Source organism: Desmodus rotundus, chromosome 6, assembly GCF_022682495.2.
Source record: "Desmodus rotundus isolate HL8 chromosome 6, HLdesRot8A.1, whole genome shotgun sequence".
Lineage (NCBI taxonomy): Eukaryota > Metazoa > Chordata > Mammalia > Chiroptera > Phyllostomidae > Desmodus > Desmodus rotundus.
The window spans coordinates 135,830,469-135,842,987 of NC_071392.1; the positions used below are offsets into that span (position 1 = coordinate 135,830,469).

At 35.9% G+C, this 12,519-nt stretch overlaps 1 protein-coding gene across 3 annotated transcripts in view; it reads right to left on the bottom strand.

The window, feature by feature from the left end:
- NAPB (NSF attachment protein beta) overlaps positions 1 to 12,519 on the bottom strand; it is a 65,369-nt gene that overhangs the window by 9,667 nt on the left and 43,183 nt on the right. For all 3 annotated transcript variants that reach the window (XM_024559386.4, XM_071221804.1, XM_071221803.1), the window contains 2 exons: positions 6,541 to 6,596; positions 4,456 to 4,540 (listed from right to left, as the gene is read on the bottom strand). In XM_024559386.4, coding sequence (XP_024415154.1) covers positions 4,456 to 4,540; positions 6,541 to 6,596 — 141 coding nt within the window. The remainder of the gene's footprint in view (positions 1 to 4,455; positions 4,541 to 6,540; positions 6,597 to 12,519) is intronic.

Sequence of the window (12,519 nt, forward strand, 5' to 3'; positions counted from 1 at the left end):
AATTATGTTTGATGGTTGAAGCAAAAATTTTAACACTAACTAATGTGGTTCTAAATGTATGTAAAGACAATAAGACAATTATATACTGAACCAAGAGAGTAAAGAGACAAAGTAAAAAGTAAGGTAAGATTTCTATATTTCACTGGAACTGACAAAATGAAGATACCACTAGCCTATGATATGTTATATAAATGTAACAGCTAGAACAATCACTAAAAAAGCCATTCAAAGATACACTCAAAAACACTACAGATAAGTCACTGGACAGCAGGAAAACAGAAAACAGAGAAATGAAAGTCAACATAAATACAAAACAACATATAAAATGGAAAATGTAAGCCCTAATAGAGCAATCATTACAATAAATGTGGTCTAAATATGCCAATTGGCAAAATGAATTAAAAAGCATGACCTAACAACATGCTGTCCATAAGACACTTCAATTATAATGATATAGGCAGGCTGAAAGAAAAGAGTGCAAAAAGATATATATATAAACAATTAAAAGAAAGCGGGAAAGCCATATTATTGCCAAAAAAGTAGTCTTCAGAGCAAAGAAAACTACCAGAAAATAACATTATAGAGGGTTAGCAAAAGTAGGTTTACAGTTCTGAGTACACAAAACACAGAACTTATTCTTGTATTATTATTTATTAATTGTGTTATTTCCATAAGGACAACTGTAAACCCACTTTGTCCCACCCTGTATAATGATAAAAGGGTCAACCCCCCAAGAAGACATAGCAATTCTAAATATGTATGTAGCAAGCAACAGAGTCACAGAATATGTGAAATAAGGACTGATAGAAATGAAAGGAGAGATGGACACAACCATAATTATAGGTGGAGACTTCCACATTCTAAGCTCAACAATGGACAGATATAGAAAGAAAACTGACAAGTATATAGAACTCAACAACATCAACCATAATATAATCAACATTCATAGAACATGTCACCCAGGAGAGCAGAACTATAGAACATATTCGAAGAAAGGCCATATTCTGGGCTACAAAACCAACTGCAAGTGTGTTCTCCAGAAACAATGGATCAAACTAGAAGTCAGCAACAGAAAGATAACAGGAAAATCTCCAAACACTTGTAAATTAAAACACTTCTAAATAACCCATGAAAATCAATAAATCCAATGAAATGAATTTTAAAAAAAGAACAATATAACAGTGAGACATAGCCAAAAGTGCAAAGAGGGAAATTGATAGCACTGAAATTGCATGCACACAAAGAGGAAAATCAGTAAGCCAAGTTCCCACTTTAACTTGCTACCTAAAAAAGCAAAATAAATCCAAAAACCTGGGAGGACAGAAATAATAAAGGTAACCATGACAACCAGTGAACTGGAAAACAGAAAAAACAATAGAGAAAATAATTGAACTCCACCAAGTGTTTAAAGAATGAACACTAATCTTTCACAAACTCTTCCAAAAAAATAGAAGAAATGGGAATACTTCCCAACTCATTCCATGAGGTATTATCTTACTACCAAAAACCAGACAAACACATCACAAGAAAACAAAATTAAAGATCAATGTCCCTTTATGAATATGAATGCAAAATCCTCAACAAAATACTAGCAAACTAATTCCAGCAACTTATGAAAAGAACTGCATAACTATAAAGTTAAGGATTTTTTTCTACAGTGAAGTCTGTCCTCTTCCCATGACTCCTGGTAGGTAATCTCTTAAGCTCTTGTAATATCCTGCCTGGTAAGAGTGATTTTCTTTACTTGGGGGCCTTACTCAGTATGGTTCAACACACCCTGTGGAGGAACTGGAGGGACTGAAGAATATAGTCAGCCATATGGATGGTCAACCACATCTCCATGACTGAGCCCCAATAAAAACTTTAGACACTACATTCAGGTGAGCTTCCCTTGTTGACAACACTCTATGCATATTTTCACATATTGTTAAACAAAGTAAGTGCTATTTGTACAACTCTACTGGGGAGGACAACAGGAAGTTCCACACTTGGAACTCTCCTGGATCCTGCCCTATGACACTACTTATTTTAGCTGATTTCCATCTGTATACTTTTATAATAAACCATTAACTATAACAGCTTTCATTGAGTTCTATGAGTCCTAGGGAATTATCAAACCTGCAGGTGTTCTTAGAGACCCCTAAACTTTGCAATGACCAATTATGATTTGTCCCAGGAATGTAAAGTTGGTTCAATGTATGAAAATCAATGAAATATAGCATCTTAATAGAATTAAAAGACAAAAACCATATGATCCTTTCAATAGATACAGAAAAAGCACTTGACAAAATGCAATACCTTTTGATGATAAAAATAGTTAAACTAGGAAGAAAAGGGAACTTCCTCAAACTAATAAAAAGCATCTATTTAAAAACCCACAGCTAACATCATACTTAATGGTGAAAGACTAAAAGCTTTCCTCCTAAAATGGGAACAAGAAAAGGATGTCTGCCCTTGCTACTTCTAGTTAACATTGTACTGGAAGTTATAGCCAGGACAAATGACAAAAAAAAAAAAAATGAAGTAAAGGGCATTCAGATGGAGAAAAAGTAGTAAAACTATTGCTATTGGCAGATGACATTATTTTGTATATTAAAAAATCCTAACAAATCCAAAAAGCAAACACTGGAGCTAATAAACAAGCCCAGCAATGTTTCAGTTTATGAAACTAGCAATTAACAATCTGAAAAGGAAACAAATTCTATTTATAATAGCATCAAAAGAATAAAATACTTAGAGGTATATTCAACCAAAGAAGTGTAAGACTTGCACACTGAAAACTATAAAATATTGAACAAAATTAAAGATATAATAAGTGGAAAGTCATCTTATGTTCATAGATTTTAAGACTTAATGTTAAGATGACAATACTTCCCAAATTGGTCTACAGATTCAATGCAATCCCCATTAAGTCACAGCTGGTTTCTTAGCAGATATTGACAAAGTGATCCTAAAATTCATAGGGAAATGCAAAAACCCCAAATAGCCATAGCAATCTTTAAAAAGAAGTTGGAAGACTCACATGTCCTGATTTCAAAATTTACTACAAAGCTACAGTAATCAAACAGTGTGATATTGGCATGAAGATGGACATACAGTTGAATAGATTAGAACAGAGAGCCCAGAAATAAACTTTTGCATATTGATCAAATAATTCTCAACAGGGTACCAAGATCATTCAATGGCAAAAGGAAAGTGTATTCAACAAATAGTGGTGGGAGCACTGAAAGTCTACTGGCAAAAAAGAATACAGTTGAATCCTCAACTAACACCATATATAAAACATTAACTCAATATGGATCAAAATTCTAAACCTAAGAGCTAAAACTGTAAGATTCATAGAACAAAACATAGAGGAAAAGCTTCATAACCTTGGGCTTGGTAATTTCTTGGATACGACATGAAAAACACAGGGAAGAAAAGAAAAAATAGAAAAATTAGACTCAATACAAATTTAAAACTTCGTACATCAAAGGATACTAATAACAGAGTAAAAGGACAACCCACAGAATGGGGGACAACATTTGCAAATCACTTATCTGATAAAGGATTAATATCTAGAATATATAAAAAACTTCTCTAAAACTCAATACCAAAAAAAGAAATTAATGTATGAATGTCCAATAAGCACATGAAAAGATAATCTACATCACTAATCACGAGGGAAATGAAAATCAAAAACATGAGATACTCCTTCACACTCATTTGGGTGGTTATTATTAAACAAACAAACAAACAAACATAAAACAAGAAGTACTGGTAAGACTGTGGAGAAACTGGAACCCCTGTGCATTGCTGGTAGGATGGTGAAATGGTATGACAACTGTGGAACTGTGGTATAGCAGTTCCTCAAAAAGTTAAAAATGAACTTATCATATGACCTTAGCTATATGACTTACCATATATAGCTAAGAGAACTGCAAACATACCCCCAACAAAAACTTGGACACAAGTGTTCATAGCAGCAAGGATTCATAATAGCATCAAAGTGAAAACAACCCAGATTTCCATCAAATAATAAATGGATAAACTGGAATATTACTCAGCTATGAAAATGAATGAAGTATCAATACATGTTACAACAAAAGTGAACCCTGAAAAAACAAAAGCTAAGTGAAAGAAGCCAGTCACAAAAGGCCACATAGTATATGATTCCATATATGTTAAAGGCCTAGAATCAGCAAATACATTTAGAAAGGCAATAGATGGTAGTTTCCAAGGACTGGGAGGAGGAGACAATGAGGTTTCTTTTTAGGATGTAACATTTTGGAATTAGGTAATGGTGATGATTATATCTGTGAATATACTAAACACCACAGACATGGTAGTAATTAAAAGGATGAATTACAAAATGTATGAATTGTATCTCAATAAAAGAAAGTTAAATTAAAAGTTTAATTAAAAAAGATTCAGAGTAAAGTCTACCAGAAGTTGAAGAGACAGCAGTAACCTCACCTGCTCATAGATTTCAATGGCTTTCTGGTATTGCTCAAGCTGGGCAGCATACGCTGCCACCTTCAGCAGACACTTGTTAGCTGAACTGAAATCAAGAACCAGAGTACAGTAAGTAACAAATTGATAGAGAAATAAAAAAATACCCCAGTGCACCTTCATTTGGTAGAATACAATACGTTCACAGAGTATAGTGAATATTTGTCTTTTTTTTTTTCAGTCCCATTTCCCCCCTCTTTATTCGCCTCCACCCTGCACACCCCCTCTCACCTGCATTCCCCCCCTTTAGTTCACAGGTCGTACATATAAGATCTTCGAGTTCTACATTTCTTATACTATTCTTAACCTATCCCTGTCTTCTACCTACCATTTATGCTACTTATTCTCTATACCTTTTCCCTCTCTCCTCCCACCCACTCCCCCACTGATAACCCTCCATGTGATCTCCATTTCTGTGATTCTGCTCCTGTTCTAGTTATTTGCTTAGTTTATGTTTTTGTTTTAGGCATAGTTGTTAATAACTGAGTTTGTTGTCATTTTACTGTTCATATTTTACATCTTCTTTTGTTAGCTAAGGCCCTTTAACATTTCATATATGGGCTTGGTGAATATGAACTCCTTTAACTTGATCTTATCTGGGAAGCACTTTATCTGCCCTTCCATTCTAAATGGTAGCTTTACTGCATAGAATAATCTTGGATGTAGGTCCTTGCCTTTCATGACTTGGAATACTTCTTTCCAGCCCCTTCTTGCCTGCAAGGTTTCTTCTGAGAAATCAGCTGACAGGCTTATGGGCACTCTTTGCAGGTAACTGTCTCCTTTCCTCTTGCTGCTTTTAAGATTCTTTCCTTATCTTTGATCTGGGCTAATGTAATGATGTGCCTTGGTGTGTTCCTCCTTGGGTCCACCTTCTTTGGGACTCTCTGAGCTTCCTGGACTTCCTGAAAGTCTATTTCCTTTGCCAGATTGGGGAAGTTCTCCTTCGTTATTTTTTCAAATCCGCTTTCAATTTCTTGCTCTCCCTATTCTCCTTCTGACACCCCTCTGATTCAGATGTTGGAACGTTTAAAGTTGTCCCAGAGGTTCCTAAGCCTCTCCTCATTTTTTTTGAATTGTTTCTTCATTCTGTTGTGGTTGAATGTTTCTTTCTTCCTTCTGGTCCACACCATTGATTTGAGTCCCGCTTTCCTTCCCATCACTATTGGTTCCCTGTACATTTTCCTTTATTTCACTTACCTTAGCCTTCATTTTTTCATCTAATTTGCGACCATATTCAGCCAATTCTGTGAGCATTCTGATTACCAGTGTTTTGAACTGTGCCTCTGATACGATGGCTGTCTCTGTCACTTGTACTTTTTTCTAGACCTTTGATCTGTTCATTTGGACCTTTTTTTTTTTTTTTTTTTTTTTTTGGCTGGGCACGCCTCTTGCTTAAAGGTGCGGAGCCTTAAGTATTCCCCTGGGTGTGGCTACCCACATCACTGTGTTGTGATGCTGCATGTGGGGGAGGGGTCTGAGAGGGAACAATGCCACTTCTTCAGCTCTCTGCCGGTTTTTAGTCACTCCCCCCCCTACCCACAATAAATCAGGCCCTTCTGGTGCTAATTCTCAGGGGGATGGGTTTCTGTACATTCTAGGACCCTGTTGGTCTCTCCAGTGAACTCTCCTGTGAGGCTGGGAGTTTCTACTGCTGCCTCAGCCCCCACAGGTGTTTTCAATCAGAGGTTTGAGGTTTTATTTCCCCTAACTGGAACTCTGGGTTGCACAGTCTGTCTCACTCCCCAGTTGTTCCTTCCGGTTTATCTGCACTCGAATGTGGGACCGCCCAGTCCACAATCCTCTGCCTCGCAGGGTCCACCAGCCACCACCTTGCCCGCCAGCTGCCCTCTTACTGTTCTGGATGAATGTTTCTTCTTTAACTCCTTGGTTATACAGTTCGATTTTCTGTCAGTTCTGGTTGTTTTTTGTTTTTAAATATGTCGTTGTCCTTCTTTTGGTTGTGCGAGGAGGCACAGTGTGTCTACCTACGCCTCCGTCTTGGCTGGGAAGATTTGTCTCTTATCACACTTGACAAAAACCCATACTTGCCTATTGGATTCTTCTCCTTTGTAATAATCAGCTGATTGTTCATAATGTGCGATAGCCTGAAAAGACACACATATGTTATTCAAACTTGTTTAAAGAGTTGCATTTAAAAAATTAATTTGTATAGGTATTTTTCTTATAAATAAACCTATCTCAACAGTAAACCCTTCACAATTTAGCCTACTTTATTTACAGAACAGAAAAATACATGCAGCTCTGGAAGCCTGGTGGCAGAATGCTTGCTGTCTATAAAAATCTCTTCTCCCCTTCCCCAGTGGCAAACCCAGCTATACCATTTTCCCAGCCCATATTCCAGTTAGGGTAGCCATGAGACCTATTCTTTCCAGTGGAGTATGAATAGACATGCTGTAAACTACTTCCAGACTTGGTCCATACATCTGACTTTTTATCCTTTTTTAGGCCTTTTCCTTTTCTCATGAGCTAGAATGTCAATGGCCAAGTCTAGAGTAACAATGGAAGCCAAGAGCCAGATGGCAGAACTTTTGTCTTCCCAGATCTTAAATAATTACAAAGGGCAGAATGTACCCCAAACCCCTTGTTCCCACCATTGCCAAACCCAGAACAGCTAAACTGGATTATTAATTTTGAGATATGTAGAGTCCTATTAGATTTAGATTTATGGCTTGCTAAAGCAGCAGACTATCTTCTCTAATAACATAAGTGTCATCTAAAATAAAGGTGTTGTTTGCAACTAAAATGTGTGGTGCTGAATAAACAGTGATGTGGAGAGGAAACAGAGGTTGCAGGCTTGCAAGCTAGAAGCTATTGTCCTGCTGTGGTGTAAGACTTTAAAAAAATGAAGCATGTGACAATGAAGAAGGCAAAACACATGCCTATTAGAGCTGAAAACTCTGTGGAAATAAAATCTATGGAAAAAGCCAACTGACAGTGTGTACTGCTATTTTCAGCAAGGTTTTATGAGAAAAAAATAGTGCAAGTAATTAGCCGTTTGGTAGGCAATTATGAAAGGAAACATATAAAGTGCAGAGACAGGGCCTTATAAGATTGGAAAGGCCAATACCCCTAATAGCAAGTAAGTCTGAATAATTTTTTTAAGTTAGGGGTCTGGAAAACTTTTCTGTAACAGGCCAGATAATAAATATTTTAGACTTTGTAAACTATACATTCTGTTTTTTACTATTTATCTCTCCTGTGGTAGCACAACTGTAGCCAAAATGATACAAAAATGAACAAGTGTTCCTATATGCAAATAAACCTTATTCATGGGCAACAAAATTTCAGTTTCATTTAATTTTTATGTCATGGATGCTTTTCCCCTCAATGATTAAAAAATGTGAAAACCATTCTTAGCTTTCAGACATACAAAAACAGCTGGTTGGTTTGTAGATTATATTTCAAGGTTTTTCCAGTAAACCTAAAAGAAACCTATGTGAAAATCGTATTACAGGTGCTGCCCATCAATTCAATGACTTCAAAGTAGCCCTAATGAGTTAAGAGAAGCCCAAAGACAGGGGAAAAAAATAAATGCACGGTCCAGCATAAGTAACACCCCTTTTTATTATGTAATAAAATCTTTTATTACAAAATTATAAGCATGGAATTATGTAACAGAGCAATATCACACTCAAGCATACCATAAAACATTTTAGGTGAAATGTTCAAATTAAAACTATAAATTATTACATCCATATTATTACCCTACCAACCACACTCAAACAGGTCTTACTTCTGCTGGACCCACATTGAGTTAGTCAAAAAGTTAATTTAGTTTTTTTCCGTACAATGGTTCTAGAAGTGCTTAGTTGTCTTTGACTTCATTTGATTATTATTCTTTTTTTAACTTATTTTATTGTTCATTTGAAATAATTTTGTTAGATTGTATTGTGACAGATGTAATATCAGCATGCATTAAAAAAATCAAAATTGATGAATTTTTGTGCATCCATTTTAATAGTGAAGATGAAAGAAGATACGCAACATTTTCAGCGTATTATGCTTTACTATTTCACAAAAAGTTAAAAAAGCAACTGAAACAAACAAACAAAAAGACTCATGCAGTGTATGAAGAAGGTGCTGTGACTGATCGAACATGTCAAAAGTGGTTTGCAAAGTTTCTTGGTACTACTGACATTTTGGCCAAATAATTCTTAGCTGTGGGACTGCCTTATGCATTGGAAGATGTTTAGCAGCAACCCTAGTCCCTACCCACTAGAAGCCAATAGTGGGAGATAGCCAGCATACTCAAAATATCCAAGTCACAAAGTTATTGGTGAAAATGAAAAATGTGTCTTTTATTTTACAGAAAAAACTAAATGGATTTTTTGGCCAACCCAGTAACAAGCTAGGGGGAACTATATTAGGAAACCAATTGGGTACAGTTATAGGCACAGGGAACTAAATGAAAGCAAACAGATCTGGCTCATAAAACAAAGGTCCCTTTCCTGCAGGTGATAATGGTGATAACAAAGAATGCAGAGCCACTGGCTGAAAAGGGCAGAGCTTCTAGTATCAGCCTTGACTGGACTGCAGTTTTTGACAAAAAACACTTCTGTGTTTGAATGAATATGTTTTGGGTCTATTTGTTTCAGCCACTTCGCCTAACCAAATAATATGCACCCCTCTCCACCCGCAAATTTTCTCAGCATTATTTATTATAGGAGAAACACTGGAAACAATTTAAGTAAATATAATGGGCTACTAAGCTATTATTAATGGTAATGCATAGAAAATTCAATACAGAAACTTCTTTATGAAATATTAAAGCCATAAAAAAACAGGTACATTATAGTCCTCTTTCTACAACTATATAGACACATCCAGAAGACATCTGGTAGAATATATTCCTTTGATGCACATGTCAGAGCTGTTATATACATACAGATGGGGGATTATATGATAAATGTACATCTTCTCCCATTAAAATGTAAGCTCTGTGAAGGCAGGTCCCATTATAGATTTGCTCACTATTATGTCACTAAGCCTGTCATAATGCCTATGACACTGCAAGTACTCAATAAACCTAAGTAAATGAATGTAAACTGCATTTCAGATGAAGGCCCTCTATTAAACTATTGCCAATACTTTGATTACTTTGGAATGCCCAGAAAAGTCTTTCACTGAATTTATGATTAATCAAAGATAATCTCTTTAGGATACTATAAAATGATAAAGGGAACAATCCAACAAGAGGATATTAACTCTAGTAAACATTTATGCACCAAACATAAAACACATAAATATGTAAAGCAAATCTTCACAGACATAAAAGGGGAGACTGGTAGAAATACAGTCATAGCAGGAAATTTTAACACCCCATTGAAATCAATGAAGAGAAAATCAACAAGAAGATGACAACTTTAAATGAGACACTATAATAGATCAAATGGATTTAATCGATTATCTTCAGAGCATTTCACCCCAAAGCAGCAGAATATACATTCTTATGAAATGCATATGGAAAGTTTCCTAAAATAGACCACTAGTGAGGACACAAAACAAGTCTCAGTAAATTTAAGAAGACATATCATATCAGACATCTTCTCTGACCATATGCTATTAAGCCAGAAACCAATCACAAAAATAAAACCAAAAAACACACAAAGATATGAAAGCTAAATAACACATTACTGAACAATGAATGGGTTAACAATGAGATCAAATAGGAAATCAGAACATTCCTTGAAACAAATAAAAATGAGGCCACAACCAAAATCTGTGGAACAAAGGGAAAGCAGTCCAAAGAGGGAAATTCATATCATTACAGTCCAATCTCAAGAAACAAGAAAAAGCTCAAATACACAATGTAACTTTACATTTAAAGAAAACTCAAAAAAGAACAACAAAGCCCAAAGTGTGTAGAAGGAAGAAAATAATAAAGACAAGAGGAGTAATAAACAAAATAGTCTAAAAGAACAAAACAAAAGACCACTAATTCCAACAATTGGTTCTTTGAAAAGATAAACAAGACTGACAAGCCTTTAACTAGACTCATCAAGAAAAGAGAGGAGCAAATAAATAGAAACATAAATGAAAGAGAAGTAACAACTGACACCAAAGAAATATAAAGGGTTGTAAGAAAATAATATGAACTATCTGTCAACAAATTGGACAATCTGGACAAATGGATAAATTCCTAGAAACACACAATCTTCCAAAACTAAATCAGGAAGAATCAGAGAATCTGAATAGACAAATTAAAACCAGTAAAAGTGAAGCCATAATCAAAAAACTAACAAAAAAAAGCCCTGGACTGGATAGCTTCACAGGTGAATTTTATCAAACATTCAGAGATCTAACACCTCTTTTTCTCAAACTATTTCAAAAAATTCAAGAGGAGGGAATACTCCCAAACCCAAATTATGGGCCAGAATTACCCTAATTCCAAAACCAGACACAGGCACTACAAGGAAAGAAAATTATAGGCCGATATCCCTGATGAACACTGATGTTAAAATCCTCAAAAAATATTAGTAAACTGAAAATAGCAATACATCAAAAAGATCATACACCACGATCAAGTGGGATTTTTTCCAGGGATGCAAAGTTGATGCAATATCTGCAAATCAATAAACGTGAGACACCACATAAACAAAATGAAGGATTAAAACCACATGGTCATATCAGTAGGTGCAGAAAAAGCATTTAATAAAATCCAGCACCCATTTATGATAGAAACTCTCAGCAAAGTGGGAATAGAGGGAACATAATATAGGATATATATGACAAACCCACTGCCAACATCAGACTCAAGAGGCAAAAACTACAAGTATTCCTCTTAAGATCTGGAACAAGACAGGGATGTCTGCTTTTGCCCCTCTTATTTGACATAGTACTGGAAGTCCTAGCCACAACAATCGAACAAGAAGAAATAAAAGGCATCCATTCTAGAAAGGAAGAAGTAAAACTCATTATTTGCTGATGACATGGTACTGTATATAGCTAATCCTAAAGATTCCACCAAAAAACTACTAGAACTGATAAATGTATTCTGTAAATTACTGGGATAAAAAATTAATATCCAGAAATGAACTACAATTTTATACACCAATAATAAACTATATGAAAGGGAAATTAAGAAAACAATCCCATTCACAATTACTTCAAAAAGAATAAAATACCTAGGAATAAATCTAACCAAGGATGTAGAAGACCTGTACTCATAAAATTATAAGACACTGAAGAAAGAAACTGAAGAAGATACAAATAAGTGCAGCACATACCATGTTCATGAATAGGAAGAATTAACATCATTAAAATGCCCATACTATCCAAAGCAGTCTATAGATTCAACGCAATTCCTATCAAGATACCGATGACATATTTAACAGAAATAGAACAAATATTTCAAAAATTTATATGGAATCACAAAAGGCCCCACATAGCAACAGTGATCACGAGAAAAAAGAACAAAGTTGGAGAAGTCACACTACCTAACATCAACTATACTACAAGGCCACAGTAATCAAAACAGCATGGTACTGGCAAAAAACCCCAATACAAAACAGAAGACTTGCAGACTTCTGGCCAAGATGGACGCATAGGTAGACACACTTTGCCTCCTCGTAAAACCAAAACAAGGAAAACAACAAATTTAAAAACAAAAAATAACCAGAACTGCCAGAAAATCGATCTGTATGGAAATCCCAACAATCAAGGAGTTAAAAAATAAACATTCATTCAGACTAGTAGGAGGGACAGAGACAGGCAGCCAGGCAGAGAGGATGTGTGGCAAGGCTGTGGCTGGAGGACTGGGTGGGCAAGGCAGTGGTTAGCAGACTGGGTGGTCCCACTTTGGTGTGTAGATAACTGGGAGGAACAACTGGGGAGCAAGACAGATTGCACAACCCAGTGTTCCAGCGTGGGGAAAGAAAGCCTCAAAACCTCTGGCTGTAAAGACCTGTGGGGATTGTGGTGGCAGGAGAAACTCCAAGCCTCACAGGAGAGTTCCTTGTAGAGACCCACAAGGTACTAGAATGTACACAAACCCACCCACCCGGGGAT